General features: G+C 55.4%; 2 protein-coding genes across 22 annotated transcripts in view; one reads left to right on the plus strand and one right to left on the minus strand.

Annotated features, from left to right (window-relative positions):
- TANC2 (tetratricopeptide repeat, ankyrin repeat and coiled-coil containing 2) overlaps nucleotides 1-8,410 on the plus strand; it is a 182,286-nt gene extending 173,876 nt beyond the window's left edge. For 11 of the 17 annotated variants that reach the window (XM_090125170.1, XM_090125169.1, XM_090125175.1 and 8 more), the window contains one exon: nucleotides 1,589-8,409. In XM_090125170.1, the coding sequence (XP_089981296.1) occupies nucleotides 1,589-3,551 (1,963 nt within the window). In that variant the 3' untranslated portion in view covers nucleotides 3,552-8,409. Of the gene's footprint in view, nucleotides 1-1,588 lie in introns of all 17 variants that reach the window. The other 6 variants (XM_031600935.2, XM_090125179.1, XM_031600936.2 and 3 more) reach the window with 4 other exon arrangements.
- A 267-nt stretch (nucleotides 8,411-8,677) lies between these two features.
- Nucleotides 8,678-13,632, minus strand: CYB561 (cytochrome b561). Of its 5 annotated transcripts, none has more exons than XM_090125189.1 (7): nucleotides 13,526-13,632; nucleotides 12,421-12,603; nucleotides 11,197-11,404; nucleotides 10,139-10,237; nucleotides 9,968-10,071; nucleotides 9,729-9,886; nucleotides 8,678-9,154 (listed from the first exon to the last, which is right to left on the minus strand). In XM_090125189.1, exons 3-7 carry the CDS (start codon nucleotides 11,396-11,398, stop codon nucleotides 8,959-8,961), a joined length of 759 nt encoding a protein of 252 aa, XP_089981315.1. In that variant the 5' UTR covers nucleotides 11,399-11,404; nucleotides 12,421-12,603; nucleotides 13,526-13,632; the 3' UTR covers nucleotides 8,678-8,958. The 5 variants fall into 5 exon arrangements, with proteins under 5 accessions (XP_089981315.1, XP_089981316.1, XP_089981314.1 ...); XM_090125190.1 differs by having other exon boundaries at nucleotides 12,421-12,493; nucleotides 13,526-13,620; XM_090125188.1 differs by having other exon boundaries at nucleotides 11,197-11,434; nucleotides 12,421-12,571; nucleotides 13,526-13,613.
- Between the last annotated feature and the right edge of the window lie 5,943 nt (nucleotides 13,633-19,575).

Genomic DNA, 19,575 nt, shown 5'->3' on the forward strand with positions numbered 1-19,575 from the left:
GAGTGCATGCAGCTCTGTGTGAGTGTCCCCACGTGAAGAAGTGGCAAAGGAACATTCCTTCATGAGATGACAAAACTGAGCGTAAATGTTTTTGAGCCATTCATCTTAGCTGAACTTTGAAAACCAGTGCTGCACTGGGAGCCTTTACACCAAGACTGGCTGTCCTTTTAAAAATACACTTGAGTTCAACCTCAGCTTGGACTCAAAGCAAAATATGATTCACATGATGTGAAGGGGCAGGCTCCTGCTCATCACAGTGCTTTTGTCTGACCTTAAATCCCCGACTCCCTGCCCGGCAGCACTCCTAGCAGGGCAGAGCTGGTGACCAGTCATGCAGTGACTGTGCCAGCTGTTGTGCTTCTGGCCCTCGGAGCACTGGGCTGTGCAGTATGGCCTTTCTGTGCATCTGGAGCCCATGGCATTCCCATGTTCACCCCCTGGAAGTGACCCCCTGTGGGGCTGCCTGCTTCTCCTGCACCCCATGTGGGCGGTGCGATCCTGATCTTCTGTTCTGCTGAGGAGCCCTTCAGCTGAGCCATGCTGACCTTGTGCCTTTCCTTTCATGGCTTTCCTCTCCATTGTTTCCAAAACGCTTTAAGGAAGCCTAAGAACTGGGTTCCAGATAATATCAGTCCCCAGGCATACAAGCATCCTTTTCTCCCCAGGTCTCCAACAGAGACTATGATCATTTCTGCCCTTGTTTGTTTCCCTGTTTGTGCAGCAGCCCTGAGGTCAGCACGCCCAGAGGATGAGGCTTTTCCTCCTTGCACCTGGATTCCAGTGGGCTGTGCAGAAGCTCAGGCTGCTGTTGGGAGATGCTGGGGAGTTTTTATCTCTCTGTGATAAAGCAGCAAACTGGGGTGTTGGCACATCCAGCCCAGGGAGGGCTATCATCCCCCAGGTCACAGCCATGGTCAGATGGTTCTGCTCCAAAGCAAACAACGTCCCTGTAATTGACAGCCCACCTCCCTGAACTCCACCTCCTGTTACTCCTCACAGCCTTGCCGTTGCCATGCCATCCCTGGGGGGGCTGCAGGCTTGCTAACATTGCTCGGACCCTTCATTCTGCAGAAGTTAGCCAAATTCATTGCAGAATTGGAGAGCCAGCTGAGCCTGAAGCTCTGCCCCTGGGAACCCCTGGGTCCTGCAGCCAGCTCTGACGCTGTGTGTGCTTGGCAATGGGCAGAAGCGACGTTTTCACTGGCGTCAGCAGCTGCAATTCCATCAGAGCTGCACTTGTTTACGGCTATAGTGAGCTCAGCTGCTTTGGCTTCGCCTTTGCTAACACAGGGCAGAGCTCATGGTGGTGCTGTGAGAAGTAATCAGTCAGCTGTAATGCACGCTGTGGAGGTGTTCTGCTAGGTTGGGTTGTGCCATCTCAGGACCATATTTTCCCCTCTTTGTGGAGTAGCTGGCGGTATTTACCTTCAGTTTGGATAAAATAAATCCCAGGGAGGGTTGTAGGGCAGCAGCCAGCTGCAGCGGTCACAGTAAACTGGACAAAGCCATTTAACCCCCAACATCCTCCAAGAGCGGCTTCGTTCGAATGCAGAGTAACTTCAGTTCTCCTCTCTGTCCCTTTGTCAAGCAGGCAGTTTGCAGCAGCTCTGGAAGACCTGAACGAGGCCATTAAGCTGTGCCCCAACAACCGTGAGATCCAGCGGCTGCTGCTGCGGGTGGAGGAGGAGTGCCGGCAGGTGCAGCAGCAGCAGCAGCAGCAGCAGCAGCCACCCCCGCTGCCAGCAGAGCCTGAGCCCGAAGCCCAGCATGAAGAGCTGTATTCCGTGCAAGACATTTTTGAGGAGGAGTACCTCGAGCAGGACGTTGAGAACGTTTCCATTGGCTTGCAGACAGAGTCCAGGCCAAACCAAGGGCTTCCCATCATCCAGAGCCCACCCCCCTCCCCGGCTCACCGGGACTCAGCCTATATTTCTGGCTCACCTCTCGGCTCCCATCAGGTCTTTGATTTCAGGTCCAACAGCTCGGTGGGCTCTCCCACCAGGCAGGGCTACCAGTCCACGTCTCCCACTCTGTCTCCGACGCACCAGAACTCCCATTACCGGCCCAGTCCTCCGCACACCTCTCCTGCCCATCAGGGCTCCTCGTACCGCTTCAGCCCACCTCCCGTGGGGAGCCAGGGGAAGGAATATCAGAGCCCACCGCCTTCTCCTCTTCGCAGAGGCCCTCAGTACCGCGCCAGCCCCCCCGCAGATGGCATGAGTGTGTACAGGTCGCAGTCGGGCTCCCCGGTTCGCTATCAGCAAGAACCCAGTGCTGTCAGCCCGCTTCCCGGCAGGCCCAAATCCCCGCTGTCCAAAATGTCACAGCGCTCCTTCCAGATGCCCCAGCTGCCCGTGGCCGTGCCTCAGCAGGGCCTGAGGCTGCAGCCAGCAAAGGCGCAGATCGTGCGGAGCAACCAGCCCAGCTCAGCCGTGCACTCCAGCACCGTCATCCCCACCGGTGCCTACAGCCAGGTTGCCCACTCGATGGCCAGCAAGTACCAGGCGGCGGCGGGGGAGATGGGGGTCAACCAGAGCAGGCTGGTGTACCAGGGCTCCATCGGGGGCATCGTAGGGGACAGCCGGCCCGTGCAGCACGTGCAGGCCAGCCTCAGCGCGGGGGCCATTTGCCAGCACGGAGGGTTGGCCAAGGAAGATCTTCCGCAGAGGCCGTCCTCGGCATACAGGGGGGGCATGAGGTACAGCCAGACACCCCAGATCGGGCGCAGCCAGTCTGCTTCCTACTACCCCATGTGCCACTCAAAGCTGGATCTGGAGCGTTCATCCCTGCCCTCCGGCCAGCTCGGCTCGCCAGACGTGTCCCACCTCATCCGGAGGCCCATCAGCGTCAACCCCAGCGAAATCAAGCCTCACCCACCGACCCCGAGGCCGCTGCTCCATTCGCAGAGCGTCGGCCTGCGCTTCTCTCCCTCCAGCAATAGCATCTCATCCACCTCCAACCTGACGCCCAACTTCCGCCCCTCCGCCTCGATCCAGCAAATGGAGATCCCTCTCAAGCCGGCCTACGACAGGGCGTGCGACGAGCTGTCCCCAGTGTCCCCCACTCAGGGTGGGTACCCCAGCGAGCCGGCCCGTTCCCGGACCACGCCGTTCATGGGAATCATTGATAAAACCGCTCGGACTCAGCAGTACCCCCACCTCCATCAGCAGAACCGGACCTGGGCCGTGTCATCAGTGGACACTGTTATTAGCCCTACGTCTCCTGGCAATCTCCCCCAGCCGGAATCATTTAGCCCACCTTCTTCAATCAGCAACATTGCCTTTTATAACAAAACCAACAATGCACAGAATGGCCATTTGCTAGAGGAAGACTATTACAGCCCCCATGGGATGCTGGCCAATGGGTCCCGGGGAGACCTACTGGAGAGAGTCACCCAAGCCTCCTCGTACCCCGATGTGAAGGTGGCGAGGACGCTGCCGGTGGCACAGGCCTACCAGGACAACCTGTACAGGCAGCTCTCCCGGGACTCCCGGCAAGGGCAGACATCCCCAATCAAACCAAAGAGACCATTTGTGGAGTCTAATGTGTAAGAGACGCTTGTTGGAGTAAGACCCTTATGTTTGCAGCACACACTTCCAAGCTTGATTTCCATGCATATTATTATTATTAATTATTATTATTATTATTATTATTATTATTATTTTCATTTCTCTTTGGTAGCGACATGACCACGTTTCTACGGTACTTGGTGCAGTGGTCAGACACCATGCACGCGCTCCAGCCCTTCCGTCCCCCAGCTGACTGTGAAGCCACCATCAGCCAAGCAGTACATTGCCCAATTCCAGCTGAGCTCCCTCACTTGGCAGCTGCCAACCAGGATATCCCAGTACGCGGTGCGGGGTAGGCCAGGAACATCCCCTACGCAGTGGGAGGTAACCGGATCTTTTTCAGGAGACAATCGCGTCCGATTTCAATTAGTTTCTTATGTCTCAATGAGCTCTTACTGATGACAGTTCCCAATGGGAGCAGAGCGGGTGTCCCAAGAACCTCTTCTGGGGCTGCATCTGCAGGCTGCCACACAGCAGGGCTGTTCCCTGCCCAGCACACCTTTGCTCAGACAGAGCAGAGCATCGTTTGTAGCTATGCACAGCACCCATCCTGCTTGACCAGTGTGCAGCATTGCAATTGGAATTGAGTTTCTTTAATTGCTTACGCTGCCGGAAGGGGTGGGGATCACCAGGTGCTTTGCTACTTTGCCATCTGGGTGTCCTGATGTTGGTTTACCCCTGGGCATTTTGCAGGTGCTCAGAGATTGCACATTCATGGGCCGAGGGAACTGGGTTAGGAGTGGGACCACGGCTCAGTTGCCCCATTAGCAGATGGCTGCATCCCAAACGTGGCACCACATTTATCACCAGGACAGCTGAACGTTGGGGTTTTCATTTGTTTCGGGGCTTTTTATGGTGTTCTGTCTTTTCGACTAGGAAATCCTTTCTAAAAAGGAAATCCAGTTTATTTCTTGGCTGGGATGCATAACGTGGCACTGTGGCTCCAGGATGGGATGAGTCCGGTGACAAAGTCACTTAGGGTTGCAGGATCCATCCCAAAATCTTGGAAAGCGATTGCTCTGTTCTCTTACCTATAGATGGGAGAGATGGTGCTTTGCTCTTTAAGGACCTTTAGTTAAAAGAGAGATATTTATAATTTATTTATGTGCTCTGTTTCAGGACATTTGTTTGTGGTTTGGTTGTTTTTCTCTTATTTTTTGTAAATCAAACACAAGTCACATCAAGGCAGTGTGAACAGCGGGGGACACTTCCAGAAACCTTTGTACTGAATTTTGCAGTTGTTCCCTGGCATTTCTTGGGATGAGTGGAGGGACTTCTTTACCAATGCTTCACTTAGTGCTGCTTGCTTTGTAATTTGCCTTTCCATTACTGAGGGCGATTGGTTGGACGAGCGATAAACCTGGAGCTTGTTTTAAAGCAAAAATAGTGCCTGCTGCCCACCGCTGAGCCTCACCCATAGCAGCTCTTAACAGCAAAGTCATAGAACCATGAGGTGGTTGGGTTAGAAGGGACCTTACAGCCCGCCCGGCTCCAAGCCCTGCCATGGGCTGGGTGCCCTCCCCAGCTCAGGATGCCCTGAGCCCCATCTGTGGCCTTATGGGGCAAGAAAGGGATCTGGTGCTGAGCAGGAAGAGTGAGCAAAACCCGTTGATGTTACCAAAGGGCTACCTAAATCTGGACGTAGGTTGCAGAATGCCTCAGACTGAACCACAGCACTCAGCCTGGAGCTAAGACAGACCCGGCGGTGGCTCAGCCCAAGCTGGGCACAGCAGGACCTCGTGTCTCACAGACACACCAAGAGCATCCCGGGCTTTTCCTCTGCTTGTGCTGTGTATTTGTCCGGGGCAGTGTTTGCATTGAAGTTGGCTCATTGCTTCTCAAGTGTAGCTCAGCCCCGACCTTTGCTTTCTCACAGGGCTGGGGGAGCGCCGGCAGCGCTGCTTCTCTCCTTGGAAGCGGCGTGCTGCTGTGTGTCCCTCTTTTGGAAGCGGTTCTGCTTTGCAAATAGAAAACCCCTTCCCCTCAGCTTCCTGAACACGAGCAGCTTTCTGCCTTCAGTTGCTTTTTGGAATGGGAAAAGGAACCAAGCTCAGCCCTGCTCTGCTGCGCAGCAAAGCGCACACTTGGAGAGCTGCATGCGCTGTGCTGCTCACTGCCCCATGTCCCCCAGTGCCACCTCGGGTTTGTGAAGGTGTTTTAAGGATAAAACCAAAACACAGCTTTCACTGTAACCACACACACGGAGACGACAGTGGCGTAGTGCAGCGTGTGGGTTTGTCACGATGGTGAGTGTTGCATTTTCACGGGATTCTTGCACTAGCGGTTTTCCATCTGTTCTCTCTGTACATGGGTGCACTTTACTGTTAGAATTTGTTCCTCTGATAAATACTGGCTATTTAAGCGTGAGTAGTGTCCTCGTTAGGAAATAGCAAAGCAGCTCTCGTCTCTTGGTGTATTTTTCAAAAAAAGAAAAAAGGAAAAAAAAAAAACCAAAAAACGAACCAAACCAACGAATTATTTCTAGCACAAGGACCAACTCTTGTACATAAGCATCGACAGGCAGAGTCACTTTCAAACACAACGTCCTTTGCAGTGGCTTGAAGGCGCTTCCCCAGCAGTTCTCATAGGGGTGAGGAGCTGCTGTCTCCCCCCAGCATCACGCTCGGGTTTGCTCACTCAGGAGCAGAGGTCGGTGTGTGTTTGTGGTCCCGTTGTGAAGTGCCCTCATTGCTCCAGTCTCACCCCACGTCCCCTCACTGCCGTGTCTTTGCTGCAGACCGTAGTGCCCCACGCTGCACTGTGCCTTCAGCTTCTTTCAGTAACTCCCATTCGGGTTTCTCACATCTTGCTGGGTCCTGTAGGGTGCACCGAGATCATTGGCAACTGTGAAACCCTCTGGATTTGGTTCTTGGGGTGCGTTTGGTCAGCAGTGTGGGAGCACACACTTGTATTGAGCTGCAGCACCAGCAGATGTCCCTTGCACTCTGTATTGCAGATCCACAACCTCAGCATGGGTCTGCTGCAGTTCTGGTTTGTGCCCTGGTTTGGAATCACACGGTTCTGGTTTGTGCCCTGGTGTAGATTCACATGGTACTGGTTTTGTGCCCCAGTGTAGATACACACGGTTCTGGTTTGTGTCCCAGTGTAGGCTCACATGGTTCTGGTTTGTGCCCGGGGATGAAGAATGCTGCAGTGCCAGGCAGGGTGCCTGCATCGTGCAGTCGTGCTGCTGCCCTACATGCTGGGCATGACATTGGAGGGCTCTGACAACAGCCCTGAGGGACCAACAGAAGTGCTTGGCAAAGGGAAGGTATTCCAAAGCTGAGGTCCTTGGTCCAGCCCAGAGGTGCAGCCTGGGCCGCCCACCCTGCGCTGCTTCATCCAGGGCTGAACTTTGTTGTGTTGTTTTGTTTTGTTTTGCTTTTAATTTCACATGGCTGTAAAGAAACCTGCTTAGCTAGCGTAAACTGTGTGTGTGCATCATGCCTAAGCCATATGTGGGTTAGGTCCTGAAGCGGGGTGGTACGGAACGGGCGGCGATGCAGTCCCCTCGTACAAAGGCAGTTGTGAATTCAGGGTTACCCAGAGGAAGTCTAGCTGAACCCAAGTGCCAGCTCCGCCTTACCTAGAGAAACAAGCAAGCCGCCGTGCCTGTTGGTCACAGAGGAGGTCCTGGGTCACTCCTTGGTGGCTTTGGGCTCGGATTTGTCTTCGGGGTTGCCGACGACTCGTGGTGTTGTGAGAAGGGCTGAGGGCACGGCGCGGCGCGGGGACCTCTGCAGAGAACGCCTTCGCTCCCGGATGGTTGCGCTCCCCGACGCCGCTGGGGTGCATTTGGACACAAGCACAACGGTGAAAGTCAACCTGCTTTTTTTCAGATTTGTTTGGATAATTGCTGGATTTTCATTCAATCAAACTCTTTTTCTAATCTAAAACCACTAAGGGCTCAATTCTTTAGCAAGGTGCGTTCGTGTCCAACTGACGGCAGCGGGATCTCACTGGAACTGCTCCAGATCCACCCGAAAGAAACACCGAAGCTCACGCAGTCATCACCTCTGCAGTGAATGGACACCAATGGGATCCGCCGCCTCCTCCCCTCCCGGCCACCGCCGCGTCTCAGTGCCACGCCAGCTTTGCAAGAAGGACTTCGTCCCTCCTGGGGGAGCCCCGCGGGAGGCAGGTGGGCGCCGGGACCCCGCGGGGTTGTGCCGGGTGGGCGCCTCGGGCCCAGGAGAGGCGGTCGCTTCGCCTTCGCTCCTTGCTGACCTACGGACTGGTGTGGACTTCCAGCGCCGCAGGCGTCGCTCCTGCCCGGCCTTCCCTTTCCCATAGTGTTGCATTCAGCGTTTTGTCTGTTTCTGTCTTCACTTCCGAGAGGATCCGAGTTGGTACAGACCTGTACAGTATGCACATTTTGTGATTTGTACAATCCCCCTGGTTGCCATCCTTCGAGACACTTGCTGGGAAGATCTTTAAGACACTTAATTTTCCTTTAGCTTTTCTATAATTCCGATGTAAAGGACTTTCTCTGTACAGTATATTATTCAATGCATGTTCTGTTCTCTCTACTGATGATATATTGAACACCACACAGTTGTGACATTGTGCAGTGGGGAGAACAACCCCTGCGGACAGCGGAGGCCTTCGCCTCTCATGTATAAGGAAAGAAGAAAACATATTTTTTCCTTTGCTGTATTTGCTTGAGCAGAGTTTTCTTGTCTGTACATGTGAGCTGTGAGATAGATGTGAAAAGTTCAAAAGAATGCATTTCCCCCCTTCACCCCAATGTATACAGATTGTAATCTGTACAATGAAAACTGTATGTATGAAAAAAAAAAAAAAATGTACTTATTTATAAATGGTTAACACTTGGAAACAGCCTTTGGACTGATGGTTGTTCCCAGCCTCACATGAAAGATCCCAAATGGCAACTGGTGTGGGTGGGAGCAGCCTGATTCTGCCCAACCCAGGGCAATGGGAGGTGCTTTGGGGTACCCAAAATGATGAGTGCTGGTGAGAGGCAGGGTTAGCTGCAAATATTTATTAAGGCAGGAGCTTTCACTTTGCAGACAACACGTTGCACAAGAGGGCAAAACATTTTGAACACACTGACGTTAAATTGCACAAATGTGGCGTTGCTTGGAGCTTTGGTGGCTGCAGCCCTGGAGGGGCTGAGAACACGTAGAAATGTTGGTGATGGGATGCATCCAATCTGCTGCTTGGCACAAAGAGATGGGAATGGGCTTTGGAGGTTGGCAGTAGGGAAATGCTGAGCCTGGGGACGCTATATATGGTGGCAACTCCATCCACATACAGAACAGGAGATGCAGAGGGAGCCCCGAGCGAAGGCTCTGCTCACCAGTGCTGGGCACGGAGCTGGGGCACACAGAGACATCCAACATTCACCAGGACCAGGCAGCTGAGGGCCTCACTGGCTGCCTCCAGGGCTCTCACCCTCTGTGAGTGTCTTGAAGTCCATGGAGAGGGCCATCTCCTCGGCCAGTGGTGCCCGCTTCCAGTCATCCCGTGTCAGCACGTAGCCCACCACCAACCCAAAGGCCACCAGCAGCAGCCCCAGCACGTTGGCCAGAACTCCCTCTGGCACAAAGTGGCTGTAGGAGTCCCTGTGGAAGCAGATGGGGATGCTTGAGTTTTGCAGCGTGGTGACCATCCCTACTAGGGCTGGAACCCCTCTCATCCACATCTTTCTCTTCCTGGAGGAAGCTGTGGTACCTCCACAGGCAGGTGCAGACATTGGGAAGGGTCCCTTGTCTCCAAATCAGAGCAAGAAGTGAGACTGCTTTGTGGAGAGGCCCTACAGGCAGCCTGGCCCCACACCATGCAGCTGGGTGCATGTGGGGCTCTCAGGAATGTGGGATCTCCCTGCATCCTCCCAGCAAGTGGGCAGAGGTTTTTGGGGGGACCTCTGCTTCCCCAAAGGGTGGTTATACATGCATCTGGCTGCAGAGCAGCCATAGTGTTGATTGTATTCCCCATTGGGACCAAAGGAAAAAGCTGCTGCAGGCCCCTATTAAACAGCTTGTGGGAAGTGACTCAGCACCAGCACAATTCAAACCCTCGGGGTGATTCACAGCCACAGAACCACAGCCTGGACAGGGGCTGGGCTCTCCCCCCTGGCTGGGTCTGGAACAGCCCTGGCAGTCTGGTGGCTACAACCCACCCAGGTCAGTCACGCACCTGATGTTGAAGAGCAACATCTCGGTGATGCCCAACAGACAGGTGGCGATGGAGAAGGCAAAGAGGGCAATGCCGAAGAAGACATGATGGGGTTTGTAACGGCCGCGGAGCGAGAAGGACGTACCAGGCACCAGGAAGAAGCCACAGCCCAGGAGCCACTGCAGGTTATTGGGCCATCAGAGGATGCTCAGCCCTACAGGCAACCAACCCACAGCTCCCCATGGGCTGTGAGCACTCACCTGCAGGAGGTAGAGCACAAAGGCAGCCATCCCGCACCAGCTGTGCAGGCTGTACATGTTGGAGATGCCCTTGGCACGGTGCGACTCAAAGACGGCCACGAGGCCTGCGGAAAGGAGCTCATCAGCACTGGGGTGGGGGCCCCATTCACTGCCCCCTCCCACAGCACCCACCAACGAGCGCGATGAGCAGTGCCAGGCCGTGCAGCAGTGCGTGCAGCGCTTTGGTGGAGCGCCTGGCCTCGTTCCTGAACACCCGGTACACCAGGAGAGCTGATGGAGAGAGGGCAGTTAGTAGTGGGGCAGTGTCCACAGGCCCCCCACCTCCCCGAAACCAACACGTGTCCCTGGGTCCCCCCCCATTTCCTGGGAATCCCAACCTCCACGTGGACCCCCACTCTCCCTAGGACACCCACATTCTTGGACCCACCCCATACCTCCCTGGAATCCCCACATCTCTCTGAGATTCCCATACCTCCCGGAGATCCCCACATGTCTCTGGGGTCCCCCACCTCCCTGGGACTCCTGCATGTACCTGGGACCCCCCATGCCCTTGGGTCCACCCTGTGTCTCTCTGCAACCCCCACATCTGACATCCCCCTACCTCCCTGGGACCCCCACCTCCTTGGAACCCTCACATGTCTCTGGGACACCCACACCTCCCTAGGATCCCCACACCTCCTTGAGACCCCCATGTTCCTGTGATCTTCCCCCCCCCACACATCTCTGAGCCCACCCCATACTTCCCTGGGACCCCCACACCCCTGGACCCACCCCATACCTCCCTGGACCCTCCACATCTCTCTGAGATCCCCATATACCCCTGGGACCCCCCACACTCCCTGGCACCCCCACATCCCCCTGTGTCCCTCCCTACATCCCTGGGAACCCCAACCTCCCCATGGACCCCCACATCTCCCTGTGTCCCCCCCTCCATCCCTGGGAACCCCAACCTCCCCATGGACCCCCACATCTCCCTGTGTCCCCCCCTCCATCCCTGGGAACCCCAACCTCCCCATGGACCCCCACATCTCCCTGTGTCCCCCCCTCCATCCCTGGGAACCCCAACCTCCCCATGGACCCCCACATCTCCCTGTGTCCCCCCCCTACATCCCTGGAAACCCCAACCTCCCCATGGACCTCCAACTCCCTGTGTCCCCCCAGACCCCCACATTTCCCTAGCTTTTCCCACCCGGAAGCCATCCCGGTAGCACTGGGACCTTCCCACTCACCATCCCCCTGCAGGAACACCATGCCCAACACCATGCACAGCGGGTGTGCATTGAACTGCAGCGGATTCTGCCAGGCCACGCCGCCCCGGTAGCGGCCCAGCCACGCTCCCGTAGCCGCCAGCAGCGTCAGGCCCAGCAGCTGTGACACTGCCACGTAGGCTGAGAGCCCGGCGGGGCTGGAAGATGATGGGGTCCCATCCATGGTGGCCTGCAGGGACACAGCGAGGGCAGCCAGGCCCTGAGGGGGCCCACTGTGGGGCGGTGGAGCCCGGACCGCCCTCACCTGCCACGGGACTTGGATGCTTCCTGCTGCGTCACCTGCGCAGGGTTGCACCCAGCAACCATGGCACGCCCAGCCCTGCAGGCTCCTGTCCTCACTCTGCTCCTGTCCCCAAGCTCCTAATCCTCAGTTCCTCTCTACGCTCTGCTCCTGTCCCTGAGCTCCTGTTCCTGCTGTTTTCTCCTGTCCCCACGCTCATCTCCCCACTCTGCTCCCATCCCCAGCCACCTGACCCTGAGCTCTTGATCCTGCTGTGCTTCTCACCTCGGGATCCTGTCCCTAAGTTCCTATCCTTGTCCTTCTGTCTGTGTTCTCCTGTCCCCTGCCCACATTTCTGTTCTGTAGATGTTAGGAGGAAGTTTTTCAGCCAGAGGGTGGTGAGGCACTGGAACAGGTTGCCCAAGGAGGCTGTGGATGCCCCATCCCTGCAGGCATCCAAGGCCAGGCTGGATGTGGCTCTGGGCAGCCTGGGCTGCTGGTTGGCGACCTGCACATAGCAGGAGGTTGGAACCAGATGATCATTGTGGTCCTTTTCAACCCAGCCCATTCTATGACTCTATAATTCCCCCATTTCCTCCACCTGGCCCCAACCCCAGCCCTCCTGTCCCTGCATGGCTGCTGCTGCCTCCAGCCTTCATACCACATCTGTTCTTCCCCATTTCTCCTGCCCCAGCCCTTCAGCTACATCCACTCTCCCACCCCATCCCCATCCCCACCCTTCTCACTCCCTTCCAATCCACAACCCCATCCCTCCATTTCCATCCCATCCTTCCTCCTCCATCCCTCCCCATCTCCATCCCTCCATGCCCACCCTGCCTTTCACATCCCTCCCCACCACATCCCCACCCCACTGCACCCCCAAAACCCCAAAGCAGTCACCCTTGGGGACAGGGGTTGGGGGGTAGGACACCACGATAGCCACGCTCACAGCCCTTGCAACTCACCTACAGCCACTTTGTGTCGGGTTATCCGCAGGGATCAGAGCCACCTCCACCAGCACAGCCACTGCTCTGGGTCCTGTCAATGAGGGCCACCAAGTCCCAGCCCCAGAGCCACCTCTGTCCCTGTCTATGCTGCGCAGCGTCTGGGGCCAGGCTGTGACAGACAGACCAACAGTACTGCCAAGACTGGGGGGGAGGCAGGAGGTGGGCATGCATTAAGACCACGCACACACTTTATTCCCAGCCACCTTTATTGGATCAGCTGGATAAGTGGGTTAAGGGAATTGGTTTATTCCATTAGGTTTCACTGCAAATGTCGCCTGTCCGCGTCCAGCCCCAGCGCCTGGGGCCACGGAGGCTCTGGGAGACACAATGGGGACAGGGGCAGGGTGGGGGTAGGAGAAGCAGAGAGGTCCCCTCCCCACTACACAATGCCCCCCACAACCATGGGACCTGCCCTGAATTGGCACCTACCCCATACTGCCCTGCCCCATCTGGCCTCGAATTTGGCAAAAAGGGCTAAGATGTCATCAACCAGAACTTGAGTGCCAGCTGCAAACACCTGGATGTGAGGGGACAGCCTGGTCCCCAAACACCATGGGATCTGCAGGTGGCCCCTTAGCCCTGGAAAGAACAAGTTTATAGCCACCACCAAACACTGGGGTGAAAAGCATCCCCCCAGCAGAGCAGTGGGTCAGCAACACATCAGATCAGTTCCCCCTCCAAATATTGTCCCCGCCCCAAAATGCTGTTCCCTCCCTACTGCTTTTTCTCATGGTGGGGACCTGCCTGTCCCCCTGCTACTCAGTCCCCCAGCAGCCTGCAATCCACTCCAGGGCAAACCCGGTGTCATTCAGAGCAGAGGAGGGTCTTTGCTTATCCCCCTCCACGTGGTGTGTTGGGGAGGTGATGTGTGCAGCCTCTCACTGTGACCTCTGCCCAGAGTCCCCCTCAAATCCCTGGGGATGATCTGGGAGTCGCCTGGGGATCCCTGCTCTGGATTGGGGCTATAGGTTCATGCAACGATGTTCTGGGGGTGGGGGGGGAGGGTCCTGGTGTACACCCACACTGCACGATGCAGCCCCCCACCACCACCCCCCACTCTTACCTGGGTGTGCTGCCAGCTCCAGGCCCTGCAGTGACAACGTCTGAGCCAGGGACGAGGCCACTGTGTTGGCAAGGCAACAGCACGATGGCAAGGCGAGGGAGGGGGGGTTGAACCCCCACCCCCAGCATCACTGCAGACCGAGGGTGCCATGACAGCGGGCCGGGAGGCTGCAAAATGGGGTGGGGGGGAATCTGTCACAGTATGGGGACAGTCCCCAGAGCTGTACATCACTGCTGTGTGACCCCCCACCCCCCGCACTGCCAGGCCCTGCCACCCCACCCACCACCACCTCTCCCAGGGGACACAGCCACCCCCTGGTGCACCCCCAACCAGAGACCCCCTCAACCCCACACGCAGCTCCATACAGAGAGCACTGCAGCTTCACGACTTGTTTTTTTTTCATTTGAGCAGGGGGACATGCGTGGGTTTAACGTAATTATCTCCTGCTAATCACCTGCACCCCTATCAGCAGCACCAGGGGATGTTTTGGAAGCCGCAGGGCTGATGGTAGGGCGGGTGTGAAGGCTGATGGTGGGAGGGGGGGAGCATGTCCCTGTGTCCCCCTTCCCTGTGTCCCCCCGTTTGTGTGCGTATCCGTGTGTCCGTCACACAGTGCCACTAGATGTCACCAGGAGCTCGCAGTGCGCAGCATCCCCGGAACTGAGCACCCCAAGGGACTCGCAGCACCCTACTGTCGAGAGCTGTGGGACCTGGAGAACCCAGTGACATGGAGCACTTGTGGGACCTGGAGGACCTGTGGGGCCTGGAGCACGCAAGGACCTGGAGGATCTGGTGAGACCTGGTGGAATCTGGAGCATCCAAGGAGCTGATGGGACTTGGTGGGACCTGATGGGCCCTGGGACCCGGAGCACCCAAAGACCCAAAGGATTTGGTGAGACCTAGTGGGATCTGGAGCACCCAAGAAACTGATGGGACCTGGTGGGACTTGGTGGGATGGTGGGAACTGGAACACCCAAGTCGCTAATGGGACTTGGTGGAACCCGATGGGACATGATACCTGGAGTATCAAAGACCTGAAGGATTTGGTGAGACCTGATGGGATCTGGTGAGACCCAGTGGGACCTGGAGCACCCAAGGACCTGAAGGTCCTGGAGGATGTGGTGAGACCTGGTGAGATCTGGAGTACCCATGGACCTTGGTGCGATCTGATGGGACCTGGTGGGACTTGGAGCATCCAAGGACCTGGTGAGACCTGGTGGGGTCTTGTGAGAGCTAATGAGATCTGATGGAACCTGGAGCACCCAAGGACCTGAAGGATTTGGTGAGACGTGAAACCTGGAGCAGCCAAGGATCTGGAGGACCTGGGGAGACCTAATGGGATCTGGTGAGACTTGGAGCATTTTCCAGCTGCTGCTGTGTCATGGGAAGCACATCCTGGAGGTTCAACAGAGCTGACATCCCCATTCCCAATGGAAACTCATCATGCTAACAGCAAAGCCTGCTCTCTGCTCCAGGGCAGAGCCTCACGTGCAGCAGCCTCAAGACCTCGTCCCTGCAAGCATGACTGCAACCCTTGGCACAGGGGCACTGCACCTTGCAGCAGCATTATCTCTGCAAAGCAATTGAAAATGTGTCAATAGTTCTTCTGGAAGGGACCAAGGAAGGTCAGCAAGTCTGCCTGCCTGGCCACTAGCAGTTAAAGTGGGATACGGAGGGCATTTTTCAAGTGCCCCCTGAATGCAGAGGTGTGGGCACCCTGGAACCCTGTGTCAGTGTCTGACAACAAAGATATTTCTCTTATAGCCTCATCTGAGCCTTCCCTGGCACAACTGTGTGGTGCACCCACCCACTGTGCCATTGGTGGCCAGGGAGCAGAGACCAGGCAGTCCCACCCGTGGATCTGTCAAACAGATCCAGCCCTATATTGGAACCCTGGGGGCGCTGCAGGTGTTGAGCCTCATTCAATGCAACCTCTGGAGCTCTTCCACTCAGTCTTCCAACAGTCAGAAAAATGCCAAGGATGGATCCCCCCCCCTCCGTGAGCCCACATTGGCTCTGACAACAGCTTTGCTCTCTGAGTGCTGTCCACCTTTCCCAGGACCCCTTCCCCACATGTTCCCCAGTCAGGGGTCATCCTGGCAGGGCTGCAGCTCCCAGTGGCAGATGGGGATAACACTGGCTGGCATCCAGCTGGCAGGATCCTCTCCAGACCTTTGGTAAATCGTTTGGTAAATGGTTTACCAGAGCTAATCTCAGCCATAAAACCCATCATAAAGTGCAAACCTTTAGCAGCTGGGCAGCAGCTCGTGGCAGGGGTCAGCCGGGCTTTTGGGCAGAGCTGACAGAGGGTTTCCCCTTCTGTGGGTGGGCTGAGACCTTTGGAAAAGCCTTGAAGAGGATGAGAGTTGGGGCTTCCTTCGGGAGAGATGGCAAGATGGGAAGCTCCACCCTCCTGCTAAGAGCAGCAGTGTTTTAATATGGAGTCGTGGAACTGCAGCACGGTTGGCTTGGAGGGGACTTTCAAGCTGGGTGTCCCTCACCAAATCAAAGTCCTATTCACAGCCTTGGGCACCTCCAGGCAATGCAACAAAGCATCCTTATACTAGTTATAGCCACACAGCAGCCCACAGCCCTACAGGGTTGGATGCACATGGCTGCTCATCCCATCCACACACTGGGAACAAACCCGAGGCCATTGGTTCCTTGCACCCATCAGGCACAGGGGACACAGCAGTGGCAATGTGGGGACAGCTCAGGCCCTGCCACCAGCCCTGCATGCTGGGCTCCACCAGCATTTTTTTGTAACAGGCTCTTTAATTAGCAACGTTGCCAGGGACATAATAGCTTTATTAAATCTGCCTGTAATGAAACCATCAGCACACTGCCAGGATGACACTGTCCCCAGTGATCCCCTCTGTGGCCTGCAGCAGCTCTGAGCTCCTCTAGGGCTCCAAAGGACCACCAGAAGCCCCTCAGATCAATACCCCATGTGCTGCTCACCCACACCCCCCCAGCTGCTGCCCCATCTCCTCCCTCCACCTGAGATGATGCAGTTACCGTTTTGCTGATCTAACGCCTCGCTGGGGTGTTGTTTCCTTTTTTTTCTCTCCCCTAAATCAACTTTTTATTGCTTAAGAAATGCTGATGGGAAGGATGAGTCCCCAGGAGCGGCTGCGGGAGCACAGCTGCCAAGATTGGCTTTGTCACTAAATGCAGTGGGAAAAATAATGCTATTTCAAGGGGTTGATGGGTGCAGCTCAGGACTGATCACTTTGCAAATCCAATGGGTTTGGGATCTGAGGGATTCAAAACCGCACCCAGCATGCAGAATGCCTGTCCTGAATGCATCCATGACCGCCCTTACAAGCACCCAGTTTCTGGGGGTCCCATTGATTTCCACTGGGATTCAGCTTCCCCCAACCCAGGGCTCAGATAGAAGGGCACAGACACTCGTTTTATTCCAGGCAGCAATTAAACTGCCTTATCCTCGCTGGGAGCACAGTGCTGTGATAAGATCTGTGCAGGAGGCACTCACACTCCATCTCTTTCAGAAGAGGCTGAAGGCTCATTTATGGGGATTTTAATAGCTGCCTGGATAAACAGCGGCGATAACCCTCACTGGACTCACAGCAGGTGATTAATGCTCCCGCAGCAGTCACGCTCACTTGCCTTGTGGCTAGGATTGTTTTGTGTTATTAAAGAACAGGGGGGTGGGGAGGGGAAAAAATGTGGACTTCGCCACATTTTATTGGGTTGATGCATAGGTGTGGAGGGAACACAGAGATCTCCTCCATCACCTCACGCTTTGGTGCTCGGCCAATGGGGAATGGGGATGGAGGGTGAGGGGTGAGGGGTGGAGGGTGAAGGATGGAGGATAAGAGATGAGGGATAGATGACAAGGGATGAGGGATGGATGACAGAGGATGAGGAACACAGGACAAGGGATGAGGGATGATGGAGGACAATGGATGAGGAACACAGGACAAGGGATGAGGGATGATGGAGGACAATGGATGAGGAACACAGGACAAGGGATGAGGGATGATGGAGGACAATGGATGAGGAACACAGGACAAGGGATGAGGGATGATGGAGGACAACGGATGAGGAACACAGCACAAGGGACAAGCAGTGCATGACTTCTGGCCCTCCGTTCTTGCCCCATAGTGCTTCCACTGGGCTGTCTGCCTGTTGGGGTCTAGTGTTGACAGGCAGCTCTCCCAAGATGCTGTCATCACCCATGGGCTTTCACGCCCTCTGCATGCTGCCTTCTGGAGCAATGTCACAACTTCAGGATGCTGGTGCTGGTCCCAGTCTATGGGGTAAAGCTGGAGGAGCTCTCATAGTGGAACCCACATCTCCACCTCCTTCCCATCTCCACCCAGCCCCACCAGGCTGCTTGGTGCTGCACAGGCAGGGAAGCACACGGTCTTGTTGGCGTGTCTCCTCTCGTGCCACCGGCCATAAACGTGTGTCCTATGGCCAACACGAGACAGGAGGTGTTGTCAGAGGGCAGGGCTGAAATCTTGCTGACGTGGAGCATTTCTGCTGTGTTCAGCCTCAACAAACGCTGACTGTGCTCTTTTGGTGCTATGGGGTGGCTGTTATGATGACACAGCAAGCTTGCTGCCAAGCACCACACCCCAAACCAGGGGAGAGGGGATGCTCTGGGTTTTAAATGGGTCTTTTAGCCTGGAAATGGCAAAAAAAACCCACCCTCAATGGAGATATTTTGCTGAGGGCCAGCAGTGCTCTGGTCCTGCTAACTTGTCCCTAAGCCCAGGTGACTCATTGGGACTGTACAATCTGAGCCATCCCATAATGCCAAGTGTGCTCAAATCCTTCTGGATCAGGATTGCAGTTACTGTTGCTCTTAGCTTGCATCGGCCACAGTACTTGTTTCAGTGGTTTGTCATCATTTTAGCACATGCAAGTCCAAAACAAACTGCAAAAAGGCTCATTGCCACATTTCTAATTTTGCAGGGCGATAAAAGAGCTGTTGAGATGAAGAATTTGGAGCAGAGATGTTTTCCCTCTCCCTCACAGCGACGTCACAGCATCTGGGAAAGCAGCTTAGCGAATTATGCACTCTGATAATTGATTGAATTCATCAGTAAATAAAGCAGCATCGTTTAAAACCACAGTTCAAAGTGGAAGGAGGAATTTTCCTGGTGAGGTTCTCACCAACCATTGTGCCCACAGAACCACAGCAGTGAGGGAAATTAACACACAAGATCTTTTTTGGGGGTCCACCCCACACCATTTCCTCCTTTCCAGGAGCTCTGTGGTTGCTCAAGGGGAGAAATGGATCAGATGGGAATTTTGAATGTTTTGAGAAATGTGATGGGAAAGCCAAAATGCGGATTTGAATGAAAGAAAAGGAAGATGAATCACAGAATGGCCAGGGTTGGAAGGGACCTCAAGGATGATGAATCTCCAACCCCCTGCCACAGGCAGTGCCACCAACCTCCATTTAATACTAGACCAGGCTGCCCAGAGCCCCATCCAATCTGGCCTTGAACACCTCCAGGGATGGACGGGGCATCCACAGCCTCTCAGGGCAGCTGTTCCAGCACCTAAAGATAGGATTAATCATCCCCAGATGGACACCATTGGGTGGGCTTACACCCATTGAAATCCCCAAATCTCCCCATCCAGCACTGGGGATATCCCTAAATTCCTTCTCCTTCACACACTTCCCACCACACTGCTATCTCAGCTGATTCCTTCCAGATTTTTGCTTTCAGACTCCTCATTTCTTCCCAATCTGTGGGTCTCTGGGCCAGGAGCTCATTTCCCATCACTGCCCCTTTCTCCTCAGGGCCGTAGGCTGGGAGGTTTGGTGAGCCAGGAAGCCAAAGAGTTTATTAAAGAGGATGAAAGCAAACAGTGCTCCTTCCCCAACAACATCCTGCCCTGGGCAATGTGCTGCAGGGATATCTGAGATACGGGATGTCTGAGATTTGGGGATATCTGAACCATTCTGGTCCCTTTTCCTCTGTCAGTCCTCAGGGCTCTGTGCCCAGTGCCAGGAGCTGCAGCCCCTCGGTGCCTCCACCAGCATACACGTGTCCACACACACATGCTGT

Source organism: Phasianus colchicus, chromosome 26, assembly GCF_987193195.1.
Source record: "Phasianus colchicus chromosome 26, bPhaCol1.hap1.1, whole genome shotgun sequence".
In the NCBI taxonomy this organism is placed as follows: Eukaryota; Metazoa; Chordata; class Aves; order Galliformes; family Phasianidae; genus Phasianus; species Phasianus colchicus.

Bases quoted from the DNA above. Each gene is read 5' to 3' on its own strand.
- CYB561 (XM_090125189.1), bottom strand. From the start codon at position 11,398: ATGGATGGGACCCCATCATCTTCCAGCCCCGCCGGGCTCTCAGCCTAC. The intron at 9,887-9,967 runs GTGAGTGCTCAC...AATAACCTGCAG, and splicing joins TTGTGCTCTACCTCCTGCAG to TGGCTCCTGGGCTGTGGCTT. The intron at 9,155-9,728 runs GTGCGTGACTGA...CTGCTTCCACAG, and splicing joins ATGTTGCTCTTCAACATCAG to GGACTCCTACAGCCACTTTG.